Source organism: Tamandua tetradactyla, chromosome 6, assembly GCF_023851605.1.
Source record: "Tamandua tetradactyla isolate mTamTet1 chromosome 6, mTamTet1.pri, whole genome shotgun sequence".
Lineage (NCBI taxonomy): Eukaryota > Metazoa > Chordata > Mammalia > Pilosa > Myrmecophagidae > Tamandua > Tamandua tetradactyla.
Genome location: NC_135332.1, coordinates 144,445,316 through 144,470,655, shown reverse-complemented (window position 1 = coordinate 144,470,655; position 25,340 = coordinate 144,445,316). Strand labels below are relative to the sequence as shown.

Genomic DNA, 25,340 nt, shown 5'->3' with positions numbered 1-25,340 from the left:
AAGCAGAGGCTTATAATACAGAATACAGGGGTCTTAGAGAAACATAGAAGCTAGAGATGGGTGAACCATTAGCTAATGAAGTTGAACTCCAATGTAAGGGAATAGATGGGAGCGAAGGTGATGCTTTAGTGGGTCTAGAAGTGATATTACCATATTGAAGATGAACAAGACTGAAGATACACCTAAGTGTCCAACTGATTCACACTAGAAATAAGAACAAGTTCTCGTAAGAATTGCTTCAAAGATATGCTTCTTGTATAAAGAGTGTTTAAGTCCAGGGTACAGGGGGAAAACTGCTATTGTATGCTATGAGCTATGTTCAAAAGGAAACTATCAGCACTACCACAGCAACAACAGAGGTAAATAATGGGGCGAGGGACAAGAGTTAAGAGGAGGTTTAGATTTCCTATTTGGCAAGGGTGTGTTTATTGGTTTTCTGTCTCTTGGAAACAATGAAATTATCTAAAATTGAGAATGTTGATGGACTGTGAACTTTGGGCCTTCTACATGATGCTCAATGAATGCAGGAGGCTGAAGGATGCACTGATGGAGGAGATTGGTGAATGATGGTCTGTACTTATGAACGAAGGTCATGCTGCTACAAAAACGAACAATGTCATGAGGCATACAACGATGTGAATGAACATGTGGGTCATTCGCCAGACAAAATAAGCCAGAAACAAAAAAAACAACAATGGTATGGTCACCTTTAGAAAATGCTTATAAGAAAACAGGGGCCTAGACTGTAAGCTTTTAGAGGAGACACATTAAGGCCAGAGTGGTGATTATTATTTCTGGATTTTGAGAGGCTGTTTTATATATATATATAACCTGATATTTAGAGATAAGAACGAAGCCAAACAGGTTGGGGTCAAATTAATTCAGAACATAGGGGTAAGGAAGACTGTCTATATTTTAGAACCACACATATTCTTTGAGACCAATGGAAGAAAGATTTATTTGATCTGGAACTGAAATTTTCTGTAGTGCATAATCTAATTCAACTTATGTGTATAGCTCATTTGAACAACTGAAACACAGGGAACACAGAATAAGAAATGGGTCCTTTAATCCTGTATAGATTATTATTAATGCCTGAAAACATCCTAGAGTATATTAGGAAGATAATCAAAACATATTGGCAAAGTCCCCTGAGGGAGGGGAGAAAGACTATGGAACTATTAAACTTTACCATCAGGGAATTCTCTGAGACTGTGTCAAACTTTAGGGACACCCAAGTCAATAGGCCATGCCCTTGATCATTAGGCTTACTCTTGGGAAGCTTATGTAGGCAGTGGAGAAGCTTAGACTACCTATAGGCATGCCTAAGAGTTAATTCTGGAGAACCTCTGTTGTTGCTCAGATGTGGCCTCAGTCTCTTAAGCTCAACACTGCAAGTAAAATCATTGCCCTCCCCGCTATGTGGGATATGACATCTGGGGGTGAAAGTTTCCCTGGTGATGTGGGAGATGACTCCCAGGGATGAATTCAGACCTGGCACTGTGGGATCACCAATTCCATCCTGACCAAAAGGAGGAAAAGAAGTGTAATTAATAAACTATTAGTGGCAGAGAGAGTACAAATAGAATCGAGAGGCTACTCTGGAGGTTGCTCTTATTCAAGGTTCAGGTAGACCTTGCTACCTATCATAACCTGCCAACCCCCAACCAGGACCATTCCAGCCAATCCTAAAGAACACCTAGGGCAATATATAAGATCCCACAAGGGTTCCAGGCAAGACTAACTTGCCAGAAACCTACAACCTCCAGATGGATCCCAGGTCCAGATAAGTCCTGGAACCTAGCCTCTTCAGAACATCAGATAGTTCCATCTCCCTACCCCATATTAGTGACAGACCCTTCCAATATGAAAAATTTAGAACTGCTATAGCCCAAATAACCCTAAAGAGAGGTATGGAAAGATCAAAGGTGATGGTAGGATTATACATAGAAGACAGAACTTAACAAATAAATAAGAATGCTGAATCATTAAATGATATCTCTTTTAGTCTCCAGTATTTTAGATCAGCTAGAAGTATAAACCTAAAATCATGAAACTGTAACCCATGTCAAAGTCTGAAAAATGTTCTACAACTAATTGTGGTGCTGTGCTTTGAAATTTATAGTTTTTTGCATATACATTATTTTGGGAAAAAATTAAAAGAAAATGAAATGGAATGGTGGATTAAAATATCCTGTCAATTTCTTAAAAGTTGATTTTTACTTGCAGATGATTTTCAAATTTGTTATTTTCCCCCTGCTTACTCAGGGATTCTAAAAGGGGGAAAGTACCATCCCACCCCACCACCACTGCCCCAGTCAAGTAAGTAGGAAGAATTTTCCCTTCAAAACTGACATAACCTTCATTGCTTTACATTTTGAAGATGCAGCTTTATCTAGTATAGGTTCTTTTTAAAAATATTTTTCAAAAATGAAATTATACTAATTTCTTCTGCATACTTAAAAAAATTTTTTAGGGACACAATTTTGCAACATAAAACATAAAAACATAAACATGAAACATAAAACAACATTAAACATAGAAATAGGGTTATCTATATTCTCTTATAAATCTACACATTTGTTTCCAACCAAGTAGACAAATACAAAGTAGTCATCTAAGGAAATGTTTAAGATTAACTTGTAAATGGTGAATGCACAGACACGGCAATTTACTTTTTTTTTTTTTTTCACATGGGCAGGCACCAGAAATCGAACCCAGGTCTCTGGCATGGCCAGTGAGAATTTTTAAAGGTGATAATTAGAAATTAAATTGAGCACTAGGAAGAGGTGCCAGGTTAAGAAGAAAAATAGGGTTGAGTGATACTCTAAAGAAAGCTGTATTAAGAGAAGATAAGTCAAATTTGCTTGTGGATTTATAGGGTAAAGCTAGAAAAAGTTTGTAGACTAAGAATTTCTGTACAAACAGAAAAATTGAGCCAGTTCATCAAATAAAAAGGTAGTTTTTTGCTTAGCCAGAAAAGAAAAGATGACTTACTCTTATCTCCACTGCCATCTTCATGATCTCTTCCACTGTCCTTTCTATCTTCATCTTCAGAGTTTTCTACTTCTTGAATAACCATCCTTTTCCCTTTGGTTTGAGTCTTAGAGGCAGGTTCGGCATTTTTCAGATCTCTTTCAACCTCTGACAAGATTTTCTGCAACATGATTGCCATATTAAAGAGAATGTTTTCCTTTAATAAAAAATGTAACCATACTTTCAGGCAAGAATATGATGATATAAAAAATAAAGACAATTAAGTAAGGCTTTTATGTTGACCTATTTTTTTTTCAAAATAAAAACAACTTTATTACTCTGTCCGATTACAATCATTCACGTCCACGGTAAAAATCTGAAGCATAACAATAGACCAATAGGTGTCTGTGGAAACTTAGGGACTACTTATCCTAAACAATTCTCCATGGGTCGCTCACATTTCCAAACATATTGTAAGCAGAGATGCTGATTTCCTTTGTCCTGGACTATCTTTTTTGAGGATGTTTATACTGCAAAGATGGAGATACATGGAGATGGTATCTCTCCTCCATGGAGAGGGCAGATTTGTTTGCTCTCCAGTACAATAAAAATAGTGTCTCCCTTTGGAGCAGAGGTTGGGCAGGTTTGCTTACAGCCCATTATAAAAGATGAGGGGTTCCTAAGGGGTCCCTAGGCTGTGAACCAAACCCAGTGGCATCCACCTGGGCCACTCCACATCGTCCCTGTGGAACTGGGAGTCAAGGTAAACTGATGCCATCATGAAGCAGATCTGCTTGCTGTGCTGTGAAAAATAAAGTTCCTGTCACTGGCCCAGGAGTCTCGCCTCTTCTGCCAGCCTAGCTTGTTAATTTATAAATACGGTAAAATCTCAGACCCTTCACAACTCTTGATGCTTTTCTCTACTTTTCTAGGTCTTAATACAGATCTCCCTCAGTGCAGGGCTGAGCCAGTCTGCTCAGGTCAGGGAGCACATGCTGTCAAGGATGCTATGTTTACCATGCAGATTACAAAGAGAAATATTTCTGTGCCCATGGAGCCTAATTCTTTAGCTAGATAGTACAGAGAGTTCCCATATACCTTCCCCTAACACTAACATCTTACTACAGACTTTAGTAGGATTTCAACAGTTTTTCTGCTAATGGCCTTTTTCTGTTCCAGGATCTAATCCAAGATACCACATTGCATTTAGTCCAATTATCTTTGGAAGGAGCTAGGAAACTTCTGTACCACGCTGCATCATAAACTGAGATTAGCTCAGAGAAAACAATTGCCTACAACACTACAGGAAAGGGAAAAGTTAAATATTTGTCCTTCAGAAGTAGGTTTATGGATTTGGACAATTTTTAAGAGCCTTCTTTCTTTTCCTTCAAATAGATTTTAACATTTTGGGGTGCCTGGTTTACATTTACTTTATAAGGCTTTGACCTAATCTTCAACCTAACTTATTCAACAAGAATGAGATCAGTGATAACAGCATCATTTTAGGGTAAATACAGAAATAGAATTAGATAAGAAATCATTTTCTGTACTTACCTTGGCCAACTCATTATCAGGTTCAACATCCAGTACTTTACTCAAATCTTCTATAGCTTCCTGGAGCTTGTTTTGATGTTTGTATGTGGTGGCACGACGCAGAAGAGCTGAAAATTTATCAAAATAAAGAACTTCTATTTTTCAATACATAGCATTTTAGTTAGAATTTATTTTGCAAGTAGAAGATTATAAGTAATACTAAACAGTTTAGGATGTAACTATGCAAAGGCTGAACTACACCCACTTTCATGATGTTGCACATACAGAAAATGATACTAAGGTAAACAGAGGGGCTGCATCAGGCCCCCCGCCTTCAAAATCTCCTCCCCTCCACCCTCACCCTAGTACTCTTGCAGCCCAGGGTCTTGCCCTGATCCCACGTTGCACTTAGGGCAATTATCTTTTGCACTAAAAAACTTTTCAAGGGTAAGTTGTTTATTCACTTAAGCAAACATAAAACTTCTTAACGTCTAATGGCCATGCTCATTACTAGATTTAGATTTGCCAAATTTGTTTTTTAATAGTTGTGATGGTTAGGTTCAGGTGTCAACTTGGCCAAGTGATGATGTCCAGATGTCTGGTCAGGCAAGCAATGGCATTTTTGCCATTTTGGCATTTTGCTGCAAGGATATTTCATGGCTGGTTGATAAACTAAAAGACTGGTATATTAAATCATCAGTCAGCTGATTGCATCTGTGGCTAATTATATCTACCATCAACTGAGGTATGTCTTTTACCTTTTGTATGCTGTATGGTGGGGTCACATTTCATTATTTTTCCATGGGAATATCCCATTATTGCAGCACCATTTGTTGAATTGTTTGTTTTGTTGTTTTTTGTTTGTTTTGCTTGTATGTTGTTTTTTAGGGGTAAGTGAATGAACTGGGAATCAAACCCAGGTCTTCCGCGAGGGTGGAGAATTCTACCACTGAACTACCCTTGCACCCCCTTTGGAGGCTTTTTAAAGAAGACTTCTGTGCTGGGTTTTTTGCTTTTTTTCCTAGTCAGGGAGCCTCTCCTGTAGAGTTCGTTCAGACCTCATCGGAGCCGCCAACTTCACAGCCTGCCTTCTGGATTTTGGACTCTTCTATCCCCAGCAGTTGCATGAGACACCTTCATACATCTCATATTTATGGATATCCCCTGTTGGTTCTATTTCTCTAGAGACCCCTGATCAATACAGTAGTGAAGGTTCTGATGTTTAAGAAATTACTCAAGGAAGAAGCGAGATATATTGTCATTCTAGTGGCAGATGCAAAGCATAGTGATTGAATGTGGGCTCTGGCATCTTTCATTTGTTTTTGAATCCTGGCTGTACCATTTATGAGCCGGGCAACCTTGAGTAGGTTGCTTAATCTCCTTGTATCTCAGTTTTCTTCTTTGTAAAATGGGTGTAGTAATAATATTTTCACCACTGTGAGACTGTTGTGCAAATTAATGGAGTTAATACATGTAAAGCTCTGGGAGTAAGGCCTGGACAGAGGTGGTTTGGGCCCATCAGATCACTAAACGCTCTCCAGGTACCTGCCTAAAACTGGGTACCTGCCCATATTCTGTGATGGAGACCAGCTGATATAAAATACAGGCACAAGAGAAATGAATGAACTGGGGAAAAAAGGGACATGATGTGACATGATGTCAGAGCTGATGCATCAGGCACCTCCTTGCACAGCCTTGCCAGCACATGTGGGAAAAAAGTGTTTATATGTATCTGAAGTCAATAAACATTTAAGAAAATATAATGTATTATAATTTGTGCCATTCCTTCTTGGCATAATTCTTTATTGATAACATAAAAGGAGGATAATGGAGTCTGACCTGCTGTTCTAGTTTGCTAGCTGCCGGAATGCAATATACCAGAAACGGAATGGCTTTTAAAAAGGGGAATTTAATAAGTTGCTAGTTTACAGTTCTAAGGCTGAGATAATGTCCCAATTAAAACAAGTCTACAGAAATGTCCAATCAAAGGCATCCATGGAAAGATACCTCGGTTCAAGAAGACCGCTGAAGTTCAGGGTTTCTCTCTCAAGTGGAAGGGCACATGGCGAACAGGGTCAGGGTTTCTCTCTCATCTGGAAAGGTATGTGGCAAACATGGTGTCATCTGCTAGCTTTCTCTTCTGGCTTCCTTTCATGAAGCTCCCCGGGAGGCGCTTTCCTTCTTCATTTCCAAAGGTCAGGGCTGGTGGGAGCTCTGCTTCTTGTGGCTTTGTTGATCTGTTCTCTCAGAATCTCCTAGCTTTCTCTCTTGTCATTCTCTTTTATAGGATTCCAGTAAACTAATCAAGACCCACCCAAATGGGTAGAGACACATCTCCACCTAATCCAGCTTAATAACTACTCTTGAGTGAATCACACCTCCAGGGAGATGATCTAATTACAGTTTCAAACATACAATACTGAATAAAGATTAGAAGAAATAAATGGCTGCCTTTACAAAATGTAATTAGGATTAAAACATGGCTTTTCTAGGGTATATACATCATTTCAAACTAGCACACCTGCCTACTTCAGGCTTGGACCATGGTAAGGAGGTGCAATCACTGACACAGGAAGTCCAGGGCAGAGTGCAAGTTTCGGTGGAAAGATGTAATCAGTTTTGTACATATTTAATTTAAAATGTCTATGGACATCAAGGTGGAAATGCCCATAAAGTAGCTGGGAGAGGGTAGTAGAGATTCAATGTATAGGCTTATTATTTTGCTATAATAATAAATATCAGAAAATGTTCATATTAAAATATACTTAATTTTTTTTCAATAAAATGACAGAATTTGAATGCAAGCTTGAGATACTTCTTTAAATACATGTATACATTTTATTTAATATTCTGGTATTATCAACTACTTCAATGCAAATAATTAGGGACTTAAATTCCAACTAGAACACAAAATTAAAAGTAATTCCATGAAGGTGGTGACTCACAAGTAAAAATTCAAGTTTTTTTAAAATGTTTTTAGTGTAAATGGAGTGAGCGTCTATAAATGGTTTGTTTTTTAATTAATTTTTTTATTTATGCTACATAACCACATACAAACACAATCTTATCATATAATCATTCCATTCTTGTCATATAATCAATAACACACTATCATCACATAGTTGTATATTCATCATCATGACCATTTCTTAGAATATCTGTATCAATTCAGAAAAAGCAATAAAAAGAAAACAGACAAAAATTCATACATACCATACTCCTTACCCCTCCCTTTCACTGATCACCAGCATTTCAATCTACTAAATTTATTTTAACATTTGTTCCCCCTATTGTTTATTTATTTTTAATCCATATGTTTTATTTGTTTGTCAATAAGGTAGACAAAAGGAGCATCAGACACAAGACTCTCACAACCACACAGTCACACTGCGACAGTCATATCATCATACAGTTACCTTCAAGAAACATGGCTACTAGAACACAGCTCCACATTTTCAGGCAGTTCCCTCCAGCCTCTCCACTACATCTTAACTAACAAGGTGATATCTATTTAATGCGTAAGAATAACCTCCAGGATAACCTCTCGACTCTGGAATCTCTTAGCCACTGACACTTTATTTTGTCTCATTTCACTCTTCCCCCTTTTGGTCGAGAAGGTTTTCTCAATCCCTTGATGCTGAGTCTCAGCTCATTCTGGGATTTCTGTCCCACGTTGCCAGGAAGGTCCACACCCCTGGGAGTCATGTCCCATGTAGAGAGGGGGAGGGCAGTGAGTTTGCTTGCTGTGTCGGCTGAGAGAGAGAGGCCACATCTGAGCAACAGAAGAGGTTCTCTTGGGGGTGGCTCTTAGGCCTAATTTTAAATGGTTTTTAACAGGTCCTGCTGTAAATTTTCAAGTATCCCTTGAATAATTTTTACCTTTTACATTTCCAGGCTCTAACTCCAAAACCTTTTCACAATCCTGAAAAGCGCTATTCCAATTCTGTAATTTGATTTCTGCTTGAGCTCGATTGTTATACGCAGCCACAGTGGGAAGCACTGATATACTCCTATAAAAGAAACATTTATTGGAACTAAGCAGCTTGAAAAAATAGGAATACAGAAAAATCAGCTAAAGTTAAAAATAAAATTTAGAGCCTGCGCCATCACAAGTAATAATATACTGTACTAACACACAAAACATACATAAAAGCAATATGAACCTTAAGAGGTTTAAAGCTGACTCAAGCTTTGAGGTGATGTGAGAATTTATATATCCACAGATCTCCTAAAAGCCAGTTTAGTTACTTAGTTTAGTTAATTCTTGGGGACAGTTTCTTAGTATGAAGAAATGGAACTAATAACAACATCTTTATTAAGTTGTTATTGCCTTATCAGATATAAATTAATTTGTAATCTAAAAGTAGATGTAACTATAAGGAAATTATCATAAAGTGATATAACTAAAGGAATTTAACTGATGGAAACAAATATATACTTTGAGAGTAAATTTCACTAAATTAAGGGTATTAATGAAAAGAACTGAGAATCTACCTGGTTGTTGCTTAAAAAGTTGATTTGAAATGCAATGAATGTATATAATATATTATCCAAAAATATAGGAAAGATAAGCATATGAGTGCTCTGGATTTACTACATACAGAAAAGGGATAGAAGACAGAAATGAAGAAGTGACAAAAAGTGTCAATTAAGTCAAATCAATACAGATTAATATAAAGAAATGATATATTAGAGACTAGACATGTAAAGAATAGATAAGAGTAAAGTAAGGGTGTCTCACTCTGAGTACTTCCCACAGGCCAGGCACTAAGCATGTTACTAACTCATTTTAACCCTCATTACAATCTCTAAAGGAGACTGTTTTTTTTTTTTTTTACAAATGAGGAAGTACTGAAGACACAACAAATTTTAAGTAACATGCCCATCCTGGTAGAGCCAGGATTCAAACTCAGTCTACCCCAGCACATGCTCTCTTGGCCACCAGAATATCCCAACTTTCAGCCTGTTGTTGATCCTCCAGCAGTCCTAGGAGGCAGACACTCTTAGATCCTCATCATGTCGAGGAAAATGAGGTAAGAGAGGTGAAGAGTTTTGTCCAAGTTTAAAAAGTAGTGATTAAAGGAACTCAAATGACCATGTTATACCACTTTAGTTCTTCAACTATATGTCTCTTCAAAAGAATAGGATAAGAAAAGTTTGCTCTCCTATCAGATAAGATTCTCCACTGGTGGAGATCTAGAAGAAGGGAGAGAATAATATCAGAGCTGGACAGGTCTGACATCCTGTCTGAACAGGGAAGGCTGCACTGAATGAATAATCCATCAGATATCCTCACCACCTTGTGCGTTCAATTGAAGAGTCTAAGACAAACTTCTATGTATCTTCCTTCAGAGGGTGAAAGGAAGATTTTACAGAGTTTAGTTTTAAGGTCGCATTAGTGAGTCTATAAGTACAGTTTGGAACACTATTGTAGGAACTTAAGTCTACTTTTCATACCTCAAAAGTTCATGCAACAAATATTTATTAAACATCCACTGTGAACTAGGTGCTTTGCTGAACACTGGGATAGAATGGTGGGGAAAAACACCTAACAAATATATTCTATCTTCGTGGGGCTCACAGTCCAGTTGATATCAAGTAATTGCATTACAAGGAGAGGTAAGGTTGCTACAAGAGCCTATAAATTTGGGAGTGGGGTGGGATGGAGATTTAACCTAGTCTGGAAGGGCAAGAAAACTCCCCTGAGATAGTAAGCACAGGCTGAGATCTGAAGGACACGTTAACTAGCCAGATAAAAAGAGGAAAAGCAGTACAGTAAGAAGGTCCAGCATGGAGGCCCTTCTATTGCAACTCTCAAATTCAAAACGCCATTTTGATGCTTTGTTACCACATTGGTCTAACCATCACGGCTCACTCTGTGGCTGCTCCCGTGAGTTAAGGTACTCTAAGTCCCCTTCAGTGTCCTGAGGTCCCTGTCTAATTTCACAGGAGCACCAAATTCACACACCCACCAACGACATGTTTGACTACCAACCACTGACGTCCCATCCTAGACCCCAGTAAAGGCTGAAGTCCTCAGTTTCCATTGCCCTGTGTCTGGTCACGCTCCAGAAGGCCCTGGGGTCTGCTGTGTATTTCTCTGGGAACTGTAGGCAACTAGTAAATCTAACTTGTTTCTAACCCCTCTCCTTTACTTGTCTCTGTACCTGACTTTACCACACCTAAATAATTTAAGTCTTTAACAATCTAAGGCAGGCCTGTGGGGAGAAGGAGCTCCATAAATACAAAATGGAAAATAACAAGCACTGGACAGGATGTGGAGAAACTGGAACTCTCATGTACTGCTGGTGGGAATGTAAAATGATATAGCTGCACCCTGGAAACAGTTTGGTAGTTCCTCAAAAAGTTACACACAGAATTATCACATGATCTCGCAATTTCACTTTTAGGTACCTCCCCAAAGAACTAAAAGCAGGGACTCAAACAGATATTTGTATACCAATGTTCATAACAGCATTTAACACAATAGCCAAAAGGTGGAAATAACCCAAGTGTTTATCAGCAGATGAATGGATAAATAAAATGTGGTACAACCATGCCATGGAGTATTATTCAGCCATAAGGAATGAAGTTCTGATACATTCTGTAATATGAATAAGCCTTGAAAATAATATGCTAAGTGAAATACACCAGACATAAAAGGACAAATATTGTATAATTCTACTTATATAAAATATCTAGAATAAACAATTCACAGAGACAAAATAGATTAGAGGGAAGGTAAGTGAGAATGGGGAGTTATTGCTTAGAGGGCAAATAGGTTTTGTTTTGGATGATGAAAAAGCTTAGTAATTGAAGGTGGTGATGATAACACAAAACTATAATTAATGCCACTGAATTGCACACTTAAAAATGGTTAAAATGGCACTTTTTATGTTATAAATATGTTAATGAAAATTTAAAAGTGGAGGTAGGGTAGAGGCATGGAGGTCAATTAAAAGTACTGGAAAATGAGAAAAACACAAATGAATTTACAACAAATCATAAAAACAATTTCCTGAGTGATGTTGGTATTGATTAATTAGCTTATTTACATAATCTCAACAATTAAATTTAAGCATTTTCATTTCTAAAATATCAAGTTGAAACCTTTACAAAAATCCACTTGCCTTGTGTAATACATCACAGCCTCTTCATAATCCCCTGAGTTGAAAGCTTCATTTCCTTTTTCCTTTTCATGAATAGCAAACAAATCCTTTTCCTTGTCAGTTAGACCTACAAATAAATACATGCATGAAAATATAATTTAAAAAATTCAAATCCAAGAATGCTTATTTTAACAGTGGGAAATCATAAAGTAAACAAAAGAATAAAAGGTTTTCTAAGTTTAAAGGACGTATCTTTTCTTTTTTGAAATTATTCACAATTTTTGAGGGTTTAGATTTTGATTGGCTTTGCTTTAATGAAGGTGCTATACATCTATGGACTACAAATGAAAAACAAACATATAGTTCCATCTTTTTGCTTTGAGGCAAATGGAAAAAATTAAAGGAATAGGAGAAAAAAAGAGGATTATTAAAAAGGAATGAAAAACAGATTATGGTAAGAAAAAGAGGCTTATATTTTGAAGTTTTACTAAATTCAAGTGTTACAACTTTTAATCTTATGAAATTAAGTAGTTACAAAAGTAGAGGTGAATTTATCAGGGTTGATAAACTCTAGGGGAGAATCCATAAACTTTTAATGGAATTCTGCAGCACTTCAGGAGGGTGTCTGCTAGATCAACAGTTTTATTATAATTCAAAACTTTTAAAGACTGCTACATTATTTCATTTTCCCACAATTACCTGCTATGTCTATTCTTGTCTCAATTTTAGATAAATGTGACTTGTTGTTTACTACAGTCTTATCTTTGTAATTTTCATCAATTTTTGAACACTCCTTTTCCACATCAAATCTTAAATGAAAGAAAAATAAAACTAGAAAAAAGTATAATACAAGCAAGAAAATACAACTGTTATCTGAAAATACAAATTTTATTTGAATATTTTATGAACTTCTGAATCCATATTCAAAAATGCATACTACGTTTGTGTTAGCAGTCATCTGTATTCTCTCTTAGAAAATGTGCAATATAGTGAGGACTTAAAATCAGATCTACTGGATAGGACTAAGCTATATCAGAAAACCAGGTAAAGGATGATTTAATCCATATCTTAAAACTTCAACTTCTGTGAGAGTAAAGCGAGAGATATGTGGTGCAAAATTTATATTTTGACTACTGCATTTCCTAATTTAACTTGTATGGTCAGTTTAATTCAACACCATAAGTACATGGATTCATGAATAGGGGATGAGATTTCGTTGGTTTCTCTAGGTTAGTGTGATGCTCCAATAAATCACAGAGTGATTTAGGCAGTGAATAAAGAAATATTTGCAAAGTTCCCTTGTGGAAATGGGGAGAAAGGGGACAATATTCAACTTTCCCATGTGGAGAATTTCTGATATTCTTGCAAGCAGTGGGGAGAACCAAATCAATAGGCTGAGCCCTCATTCTTGGGGTTCGCCCCTATGAAACTTAACCCTGCAAAGGATAGGCTAAGCCTACTTAAAGGCTTAAGGGTTACCCCCAGAGAACCTCTTCTGTTGCTCAGATGTGGCCTCCTTCTCTAAGTTGACAGAGCAAGTGAAGGTATTGCCCTTCCCCCTTTATGTGGGACATGATTCCCAGTAGTATAAATCTATGTGGCAATGTGGGACAGAAATCCCAGGATGAGTCAGAACCTGGCTTCAAGGGATAAAACCTTCTCAACCAAAGAGGGAAGAGAGAAATGAGATAAAATAAAGTTTCAGTGGCTGAGAGATTTCAAACAGAGCTGAGAGATTATCCTGGAAGTTATTCTTATGCATTATATAGATACCCCTTTTTAGTTTATGCTGTATCAGAGTGTCTAGAGGGAAGTACCTGAAACTGTGGAGCTGTGTTCCATCTTTGTTTCTCAAAGATGATTGTATAATGATATAGCTTTTACAGTGTGACTGTGTGATTGTGAAAACCTTGTGTCTGATGCTCCTTTTATCTAAGGTATGGACAGATGAGTAAAAAATATGGATAAAAAATAAAAAAAGAATGGGGGAAAGAGTTCAAAATAAATGGAGTAGATTGAAATACTAGTGGTCAATGAGAGGGAGGGGTAAGATGTATGGTATGTATGACTTTTCTCTTTTTTCTTTTTTATTTCTTTCACTGGAATGATGCAAATATTTAAAAAAAAGATTATGGTGATGAATACACAACTATGGGATGATACAGTGAGCCACTGATTGTATACCATGTGTGGAATGTTTGTATGTGTGTAGGTTAAGTTTTTACAATGAAAATATTAAAATAAAATTAATTAATCAGATCTAAACTGCGCAGAACTTTGTAATTACAATTGTTACCAATCTCAGTTTTAATGCTTTATTATTTTTTATTTGGATAAGTATAAGGATTGCATTATATATTTTTGGTTGGTTTTATACAAAGATCACAGTCATTTTTTATTTAATGAAAACAAGATCATAAATACTTAGTCTAGATATATTTAATATTCTACTAAAATAATGTGATACTCTTGACATATTCAGGATTATAATAAAGTTATCACAGTACATTGTGGTATAGAATTTTTTGGTGACAAACTTCATAAAAAGAAATAAAAACATACTTATCCCACTCTGCATAATCCCTTGGGATTTTTGTTTTAGCTGGTCTACTTTTAGAATAGTTTTCCTGAAAGAATAAAATCATATTTTATGAGGCATATTTAATCTAAGATCATCAGGTTTTACTGTAAATACAAGGAAAAGTATTGGATTAAGATATTCATATTGAATGGATAAGAAAAATATGTTTTCTTAAAGTTAAAGCAACTATAGTATTATCTTTATTAACATAATATACTCCAGGTTAAAAAAAGGATTTCAACTTTGTAGTTATATCTGGAGAAAAGCTACATGACTTATGCTCACAAATGGCCAATCTCCAGCAACATAATTTTATTTTAGATAGGTTAGATAGGTACTAGGACTGATTAAAAACACATCTATTGTCTACATACAGTCTGAAGCGAGGAAAATATAGCAGAACTTGTAGTAAATACTTAAAAAAAAAACTATTACAAATCATCACTATTAGGTTTGTCACTGCTAATAAATAAATTAGCAATTTTAGGAATTATTAACTGTTTGAAATACTACTACATCATCTTTAAAGGCTGAGTAAATATGTGCTTGAACTTTATTTCCTGCTTATAAAGACATGTTAGAGAAGGTCTGCGACACCACATAGGGAGCCCTGATTGAAAAAGCTGAGGAACTGAGACGTAGGGAATTGGAGACCAGCTAGTACAGAGCCTAACCTGCCCCTTTCCAAACGGAGGCCTGGTGCCCTCAGGGGTGCAGACAGGAAGACAGGGACTAAGAAGTAAGCCAAGCCGCGGTCCTTGACCCCATCTCACCCCGAGCACTGCCCCCTCCATTTTGCCCGCAACACACACACTCCACCCCATCCCGGTCCCTGCCCCTTCACCAGACACAGTATACACCCACACCCACATTCCACACCACATATACTCCTATGGCCCGCCTGCCCCACACTGGCACCCCCAACTTCCACACCCCGATCCTTCTGCACCCCAACCTCCGTGCCCCAATACTCACAACCCCGTGCTTCATGCATGTACTCTCACCTTGACCACAAACCTGACCCTGTGCACCCACACAGCACTTCCGCGATCGGCCTCCCACTGAACCCTGCCTTCGTGTCCCCCATACCACATTCTGCCTTGGTGTTCCAAGGCCTGCCCAAGCTCACCACTGCCCCACGAACCCCGTGCCGGGTCTCCCGACAACCCTGCACTCCACACCTCATGCTCCAGGGCACCAGCACAGCGCCCCAGCCTTGAGTCTAGCCCTGCACCACAACCCACCCTTGCAGCACTGTGCCCCACTGTGTTGGTTTGAAAGGATGTATGTCCCCTAGAAAAGCCATGTTTTAATCTAAAACCCATTTCAAAAGGCAGAATAATCCCTATTCAATACTATATGTTTGAAACTGTAATTAGATCATCTCCCTGAAGATGTGATTTGATCAAGAGTGGTTGTTAAGCTGGATTAGGTGATGACATGTCTCCACCCATTTGGGCGGATCTTGATAAATTTCTGGAGTCCTATAAAAGAGGAAACATTTTGGAGAAGAAAGAGATTCGGAGAGAGCAGAGAATGCTGCGGCACCACAAAACAGAGAGTCAGCAACCTTTGGAGATGAAGAAGGAAAACACCTCCTGAGGAGCTTCATGAAACAGGAAGTCAGGAGAGAAAGCTAGTAGATGATGCCATGTTCACCATATGCCCTTCCAGCTGAGAGAGAAGCCCTGACTGTATTTGCCATGTGCCTTCTCACTTGAGAGAGAAAACCTGAACTTTATCAGCCTTCTTGAACCAAGGTATCTTTTCCTGTATGCCTTAGATTGGACATTTCTATAGACTTAATTGGGACATTTTCTCAGCCTTAGAACTGTAAACTAGCAACTCATTAAATTCCCCTTTTTAAAAGCCATTCTGATTCTGGTATATTGCATTCTGGCAGCTAGCAAACTAGAACATCCACCCCAAGCACTGCATCCTACCATGGGTCCCTCATGCAAATACAAAACTTTAGACTACTGAAGAAAATCAACTTCCAAAGTAACCCTATCAAGATAATTACATGCCTTAAAGGCAACTGAAAATCATAAAGAATATGAAGGTGCAGATAGATATAGCCTAGACTAATAACAAATTAAAACACTGAAGGGGGCACAGTCTTTGGAACAAGATGTTGTTCAGGCAACACTACTAAATAAATTCAACAGGTTGGCTAATGACATAAAAGAGACCAAGAAGGTACTAGAAAGCGAAAAAAGAAAGAAAAACAAAAGACACTAGAGGGAGTGCAAGGGTAGTTCAGTGGTAGAATTCTTGCCTGTCAGGTAGGAGACCCAGGTTTGCTTCTTGGCCTATGCACTTCCCCCACCACTTCCCCCCAAAATTCAACAAATGGTGCTGCATTAATGGGATAGTCACTTGGAAAAAGAATGAAATGTGACCCTCACCATACAGCATAAAAAATAATAATAATAAAAGAAGACACTAGAAGCCTTTCAGTACTGCTGTCACAGCCATGAGCATGCTCAGGCTTCAGAAGAGCCTTGCCTCCAGCATCCTCCGCTGTGTCAAGAAAAGGGTTTGGTTGAACCCCAATGAGGCCAAAGAAATCACCAATGCCAATTCCTGTCAACAGATCTGGAAGCTGATCAAAGATGGGCTGATCATCCACAAGCCAGTGACTGAACATTACTGGGCTTGATGCCAGAAAAACACCGTGGCCTGTCAGAAGGGCAGGCATATGGGCACAGATAAGTGAAAGGGTGCTGCCAATGCCTGGGTGCTCAAGAAGGTAACCTGGATGAGGAGGATGAGAATTCTGCACTAGCTGCTCAGAAGACATTGTGAATCTAAGAAGATTGACTGCCACGTATGTCACAGCCTATACATGAAAGTGAAAGGGAATGTGTTCAAGAACCAGCAGATTCTCATGAAACACGTTCATAAGCTGAAGACAGACAAGGCCCACAAGAAGCTTGTGGCTGATCAAACTGAGGCCCGCAGGTCAAAGACCAAGGAGGCACACAAGTGCCTTGATGAGCAGCTCCAGGCTAAGAAGGAGGGGATTATCAAAACTCTGTCAAAGGAGGGAGAAACCAAGAAATAAAGCTCCCCTTCTCGTCTGTACATAATGGCCTCAGCAGTTATATAGTTATATAGCTTGATTCAATAAATCAAGCTTTTATCCGCTTTATGTAAAAAAAGAAGGCACTAGAAGAGCATAAAGAATTTGAAAGAATAGAAAAATAGGAGATATCACAGAGATTAAAGATACTGTGGACCAAATAAAAAAATATATTAGACACACACAACAGCAGATTTTAAGAGGCAGAAGAAAGACTAAGTGAACTAGAGGAAAGGACAATTGGTTTCAAATACACAAAGGAACAAATGGCAAAAAAAAGGAAAAATTTGAATTGGATCTTGGGGAAATGATGGATAACACAAAGAGTACAAATGTAAGAATCACTGGTGTTCCAAAAGAGAAGAGAAGAGAAAAGGGCTGGGAAGATTAGTTGAGGAGATAATGGGGGGAAACTTTCCAATTCTTATAAAAGGCATAAACATGCAAATCAAAGAAGCCCAACAAATCCCAAATAAAATAAATCCAAATAGGCCTACTCCAAGACATATACTAATCAGTCTATCAAATGTTGAATACAAGGGAAATGTTGAATACATACAAAGGAAAGCACACATGACTGAGTTTGGACTACTCAACAGATACCCTGAAGGCAAAAAGGAAGTGATATATATTTAGGATCCTGAAAGAGAAAGACTTCCATCCAAGAATTCTGTACCCAGCCAAATTGGCCTTCAAAATGAGGGAGACGCTCTCTCTCTAAGCCCAACTGTGCAAGTGAAACCATTGCCCACCGCCATGTGGGACATGACATCTAGCGACGAAAGTCTCCCTGGTGGCATGGGAGATGACTTCCAGGGATGAGCCTGGCTTTGGCATTGTGAGCTTAACAATGCCATCCTGACAAAAGGGGGAAAGATGCATAACAAAACAGGTATCGGTTGGTTTAGAGAGTTCAAATAAAGTTGAGAGGCTACACTGGAGGTCACTCTTACACATGCTTCATTTAGACATTGCTAACTATCATAACTTGCTAACCCCAACCAAAACCATTCTTGCCAATCCTAAAGAATACCTAGAGCATTACATAAGATTCTACAAAGTTTCTATGAACTAAGGTAACTTTCCAAAACCTACAACCTCTAGATGGGTCCCTGAACCAGATAAGTCCTGAAATGCAGAAAGGCCAGCCTTTCCAGAACATCAACTAGTTTCATCCCCCTAAACCATATTATTGACAGCCCCTTCCAACATGAAAAATTTTCTCTCCTAAAGAGTGGGAGAAAGATCAAAAGTGATAGTGGAATTATACAGAGAAGGCCAGGTTAAACCAATGGGTATGAGTGTTGAATCCTTATGTCAATATTTCTTTTAGCCTCTAGTATCTTACAGAGCCAAAGTAAAAATCTAAGATTATGGAATTGTCACCCATATCAAACTCTGAAATCTGTTTTACAACTAATTGTTGTGATGTACTTTTTTTTGGGGGGGGGTGCGTGGTCTGGGAATCAAACCCAGGTCTCCCACACAAACGGTGGTATTCTACCACTGAACCACCCATGCACCCTGTTGTGATGTACTTCGAAATTTACTGCTTTTATGTAGATATATTATTTAAAGAGAATGAGGAGTATAACAGAGAAGACAGGATTTAACAAATGAGTGTAACTGCTGAATCATTATATTGATATTTCTGTTGGTCTTCAGTGTCTCAGAGCAGCAAGAAGAAAAAATGACAAATCATGGAACTGTAGCCCTTACCAAACTTTAAAATCTGTTCTATAAGTACTTGTTAAAATGTAGCTGGAAATTTAATGCATTTCTGCATATATGTTATATTTCACAATTTAAAAATGACACAAAAAAGTGAGGGAGAGATTAAAATTTTATAAACAAACAAAGGCTGAGAGGATTTGTCAGCAAGAGACAGGCTATATAAGAAATTCAAAAGGGTGTTCTGTTGGCTGAAAAAAAAATAGTCAGGAGAGACAGGCCTGGAGGAGGGCACAGAACTGAAGAGTACTAGTAAGTATAATTTAAAGGATAAAAAGAGAAAGAGGGAAAAGAATATACAGATCTGACAAATAAAATCCAAAGGATAAGGTGGTAGATTCAAGAAATGTCTTTACAGCAATAACTTTGAATGTTAGCAGAATAAACTCACAAATAAAAAGATACTGATTGGCAGAAAGGATTAAGATATATGATCCAGTTATATCCTGCTTACAAGAGACTCATCTTAGACACAAGGATACAAATAAATGGAAAGTGAAAGGATGGAAAAAAATGTTCCACACAAGCTATAACCAAAAGAAAGCAGGAGTACCTATACAATTATCAGACAAAATAAACTTTAAATGTAAAGACATTATAAGAGACAAAGATAGACAGTACACATTAATAAAAGGGACAATTCACCAAGAAGAAATAACAATCATAAATGTTTATGCTCTCAATCAAGAAGCTCCAAAGTACACGAGGCAATCATTGGCAAAATTGAAGGGAGCAACAGACATCTCAACAATTACAGTGGGAGATTTCAGTACATCACTCTCCTCTATAGATAGAGCAACCAGGCAGAGGATAAATAAGGAAACAGAGAACTTAATTTGATAAATGAATTAGATCTAACAGACATACATACCCCAAAACACCAGAATATACATTCTTTTCTAGTGCTCATGATACGTTCTCCAGGATAGATCATATGCTAGGGCACAAAACATGTCTTCACACATTTTAAAAGACTGAAATTATTCAAAGTACTTTCTCTGATCACAACGTAATGAAGCTATAAATCAATAATCACCAAAGAACAAGAATTTCAACAAATATATGGAGATTAAATAACACACTCTTAAACAACCAATGGGTCAAAGAAGAAATTGCTAGTGAAATCAGTAACTATCTGAGATGAATGAAAATGAGAACATGACATATCAGAACTTATGAGATACAACAAAGGCAGTCCTGAGAGGGAAATTTATTGCCCTAAATGTCTATATTAAAAAAGAAGAAAGCGCAAAAATCAAAGACTTAACTTCTCACCTGGAGGAAGCAGAGAAAGAACAGCAAATGCATTACAAAGAAAACAGAAGATGAGAAATAGCAAAGATTAAAGCTGAAATAAATGAATTGGAGATTAAAAGACAATAGAAAGAATCAATAAAACCAGAAGTTGGTTCTTTGAGAAACTCAGTAGAATTGATGGACCCTTAGCAAGGTTGACAAATTAAAAAAGAGACAGGATGCAAATAAACCAAATCAGAAATGAGAGGGGGTTCATTACCAAGGACCTGAAGAAATTTTTAAAAAATCATAAGAGGATACTATGAACAACCATACACCAACAAACTAAATGACTTAGATGAAATGGACAAATCCCTAGAAACACATGAACAAGATACACTGACTGAAACAGAAGACCACAACAAACCAATCACAAGTAAAGAGATTCAATCAATCATCAAAAATCTTCCTACAAAGAAAAGCCCAGGGCCAGATGGCTTCACAGGGGAATTTTATGAAACATTCTAAAAAGATCTAAGACCAATCCTGCTCAAACTTTTCCAAAAAACTGAGGAAAAAGGAATAATACCAAACTAATTTTATGAAGCTAACATCTCTCTAATACCAAAATTGGGTAAAGATGCTATAACAAAAGAAAACTACAGGCCAATCTCCCTAATGAATTTAGATGCAAAAATTCTCAACAAAATATTAGTGAAGTGAATCCAATTTTACACCATGACCAAGTGGAGTTAATACAAGGAATGCACAAGAAAATCAAGCAATGTTATATAGCATATGAACAAATAAAAAGGGAAAAATCACATGATCATCTTGATTGATGGTGTAAAAGCATTCGACAAAATTCAACATTCTTTTCTGATAAAACACTTCAAACAAACGGAATCAAAGGTAACTTCCCCGACAAGATAAAGGGCATATATGAAAAAACTCATAGCCAGCATCTTACTCAATGGTGAGAGACCAAAAGACTCCCCTCTAAGATTTAGAATGAGACAAGGATGCGCTCTGTCATCATATTATTCAACATTGAACCTAAAGTTCTAGCTAGAACAATCAGGGAGGAAAAAGAAATAAAAGGCATCCAAATCAGAAAGGAAGAAATAAAACTTTCATTATTTGCAGATGATAAAACACTATACTTCGAAAATCCTAAGAAATCCATGACAAAACTTCTTGAGCTAATAAACAAATTCAACAAGGTAGTGGGAAATAAAATTAATGTGCAAAAATCAGCAATGTTTCTATACACAAGCAATGACCTAACTGAGGAGTCAATTAAGGGAAAAAAATTCATTTAAAATAGCAACTAAAAGAATCAAGTATCTAAGAATAAACTTAACCAGGGATGTCAAGGACCTCTACACAGAAACTATAGAACATTGCTAAAAGAAATCAAAGAATACCTAAGTAGGTGGAAAGACATTCCCTGATCATGGAAAGTCAAATGTAGTTAAGATGTCAGTTCTACCCAAATTGATTTACAGATTCAATACAATAACAATTAAAATTCCAACAACCTACTTTGAAGACTTGGAAAAGCTAACAGTTACCAAATTCATTTCGAAAGGAAAGAGACCTCAAATAATTAAAAATATCCTAAAAAACAAGAAAGTGGGAGGATTAACATTTCCTGGTTTCAAAGCTTATTATAAAGCTACAGTGGTCAAAACAGAATGGTACTGGCACAAAGACAGATGTACTGACCAATGGAATTGAATCAAGAGCATGGAAATAGACCATGAAATCTATGGTCAATTGATCTTCTACAAGGTCCCCAAATCCATTGAGTTGGGATAAAATAGTCTTATCAATAAATGGCATGGGAGAACTGGATATTAATAGCCAAAAGAATGAAAGAGGACCCTTACCTCATACCCTTTACAAAAATTAACTCAAAGTGGATCAAACACCTAAAAATAAGAACCAGTACAAGAACACTCCTAGAAGAAAATATAGGAAAACATCTTCAAGACCCATTAATAAGAGGCAGTTTTCCAAACTTTACACCCAAAGCGCAAGCAATGAAAGAAAAAAATAGATAAATGGGAACTCCTCAAAATCAAATGCTTTTGTGCCTCAAAAGACTATGTCAAAAAGGTGGAGAGGCAGCCAACTCAATAAGAGGAAATATTTGGAAATCACACATCAGACAAAGGTTTGATACCCTGTATACATAAAGAAATCATACAACTCAACAACAAAAGAACAAATGACCCAATTATAAAATGGGCTAAAGATATGAAAAGACATTTTTCTGAAGAGCAAATACAGATGGCTAAAAAGCACAAGAAGAATGCTCATTTTCATTAGCTATAAAGGAAATGCAGATCAAGATTACAATAAGATACCACCTCACATCTATAAGAATGGTTGCTATTAAACAAAGAAGGAACTACAAATGTTGGAGAGGATGTGGAGAAATTTGAACGCTTATGCACTGCTGGTGGGAACATATAATGGTACAGACGCTGTGGAAAATTGTTTGGCGGATCCTCAGAAAACTAACTATTGAGTAGCCCTACAACCTGGCAATACCACTGCTCGGTATATATACAGAAGAGCTAAAAGCAGTGACACAGACATTTGCACACTGATATTCATAGCAGCATTATTCACAATCACCAAAAGATGGAAGCAATCCAAATGCCCATCTACAAATGAGTGGATAAACTGAATGTGGTATATACATATTGTGCTGGTTTGAAATTATGTATGTACCCTGGAAAAGCCATGTTTTAATCCTAATTCCATTTTGTAAAGGCAGCCATTTCTTCTAATCCCTATGCAGTATGTATGTTTGAAACCGTAATTAGATCATCTCCTTGGAGATGTCATTTAATCAAGAGTGGTTGTTAAGCTGGATTAGGTGGAGGCATATCTCCACCCATTCGGGTGGGTCTTGATTAGTTTATGGGAATCCTACAAAAGCGGAAACATTTTGGAGAAAGTGAGAGATTCAGAGAGAGCAGAGAATTCTGCAGCACCACAAAGCAGAGCGTCCACCAGCCAGTGCTTAGGAGACGAAGAAGGAAAACGCCTCCCAGGAGGAGCTTCATGAAACAGGAAGCCAGGAGAGAAAGCTAACAGATGACCCCGTATTTGCCATGTGCCCTTCCAGCCGAGAAATTAACCCTGACTGTGTTTGCCATGTGCCTTCTCACTTGAGAGAGACCCTGAACTTCATCGGCCTTCTTGAACCAAGTATCTTTCCCTGGATGCCTTTGATTGGCCATTTCTATAGACTTATTTTAATTGGGACATTTTCTCTGCCCTAGAACTGTAAACTAGCAACTCATTATATTCCCCTTTTTAAAAGCCATTCAGTTTTTGGTATATTGCATTCTGACAGCTAGCAAACCAGAACACATATGATGGAATATTATGCAGTAGTAAGATAAAATAACGTCCTGAAACACATGACAAGATGGATGAACCTTGAGGACATAATGATGAGAGAAATAAGCCAGACACAAAATGATATTGTATAATTTTGCTTTTCTGACCATGGTAAAGGTAAACCCAGAGGCTTATAATAAAGAATATAGGGGACCTACAGATACAAGGAAGCTAGAGATGGATGAATGGTTAGTTAACGAGGTTGAACTTACATTTGAACTTCTAAATGGTTAGACGTGAAAGAACTTCATTGGTGGGTCTATAAGTAATATTGACATATTGAAGGTGAACATGATTGAAACAGGCTGTATAGAGACATATCTCCTACCAATTAACACTACAAATATAAATAAATTCTTGTAAAAAAAAAAAAAGACTGTTATATTTCCAGGGTACGGACTTGGTACTTGGTACACAGTAGGTAATCAACAACTTACTGCAAATAACTAATTAGAAATAATGGTGGGAACCTTACCATATATTACTGTACAAACTCAGTTACCTGAGTAATGGGGAAACGAGGCTATGGGTGGTTTTTAAGTAAAATTGAGAAGAGATTAGAATAGCAAGAATGAGCACAGAATGAGGAAAGCTGGGTCGCCATCTGTATTAGTTAGGGTTCTCTAGAGAAACAGAATCGACAGGGAACACTTGCAAATATAAAATTTATGAAAGTGTCTCACGTGACCGTAGGAACGCAGAGTCCAAAATCCACAGGGCAGGCTGCGAAGCTGATGACTCCGATGGATGGCCTGGATGAACTCTACAGGAGAGGCTCACCAGCCAAAGCAGGAATGGAACCTGTCTCCTCTGAGTCCTCCTTAAAAGGCTTCCCATGATTACATTTAGCATCACTAATTGCAGAAGACACTCCCCTTTAGCTGATTACAAATGGAATCAGCTGTGGATGTAGCTGACGTGATCATGACCTAATCCTATGAAATGTCCTCATTGCAACAGACAGGCCAGTGCTTGCCCAATCAGATAAACAGGTACCACAACTTGGCCAAGTTGACACCTGTCCCTAACCATGACACCATCCTATCAGAAATCAAAGGAATGAAGGAAAAAATAAAAAAGGGAGAGTAGAGGGAATTGAACGTAAGATTTAAATGAAAGTACGCAGACACCCAGCAGCAATGTCTGGAGACAACAGCTAAATTAATATCAGGGCCAGGTGGACCTTGAATTCCAACAAGGCCCTTTTCTATGGAATCCATGGATTAAAAAGGAGAGGTATGCATGACAAAGTAGGGACTATCCACAGAGAAAAAAGCAGAAGAGGTTGAGGATGGGGGGTGGGAGGTGAAATGTACACTAACAAAGGAATGACATCATGTTTGAGAGTATCTGTATAATACATTAAACCCATAAACAACTGAATTATGTATTAAGATATTTCCTCTGATTTACCTCTATAGGATATTTTAAATTATTCTCAGAAATTCCTACACACAGAATTGGACCATATGTGATCATCAAAACTGGTCAAAGAAGAACAGACAGAACAGCAAAAGAAAAAATGAGGAAAAGCAGTAAACATATGATGCAAGTCTTCAAAGGAAAAAGCTCTTTAACTTTGAGCTCCAATTAATGAAATGTACCCTACTCAAAAAAGTGAAAGCACATATCCACCTGAAAAAAAAAGTCCCCAACTCTGCTGGAGGAC

At 37.5% G+C, this 25,340-nt stretch overlaps 1 protein-coding gene and 1 pseudogene across 1 annotated transcript in view; one reads left to right on the top strand and one right to left on the bottom strand.

Moving 5' to 3' along the window:
- The window catches only part of SPAG1 (sperm associated antigen 1), a 97,078-nt gene that overhangs the window by 54,817 nt on the left and 16,921 nt on the right, over window positions 1–25,340 (bottom strand). Inside the window, exons 4-9 of the mRNA XM_077167353.1 lie at window positions 14,181–14,245; window positions 12,318–12,427; window positions 11,640–11,745; window positions 8,389–8,519; window positions 4,531–4,637; window positions 2,998–3,157 (exon numbers count right to left, since the gene is read on the bottom strand). Coding sequence (XP_077023468.1) covers window positions 2,998–3,157; window positions 4,531–4,637; window positions 8,389–8,519; window positions 11,640–11,745; window positions 12,318–12,427; window positions 14,181–14,245 — 679 coding nt within the window. The remainder of the gene's footprint in view (window positions 1–2,997; window positions 3,158–4,530; window positions 4,638–8,388; window positions 8,520–11,639; window positions 11,746–12,317; window positions 12,428–14,180; window positions 14,246–25,340) is intronic.
- LOC143686405 (large ribosomal subunit protein eL19 pseudogene) lies at window positions 16,676–17,266 on the top strand (annotated as a pseudogene).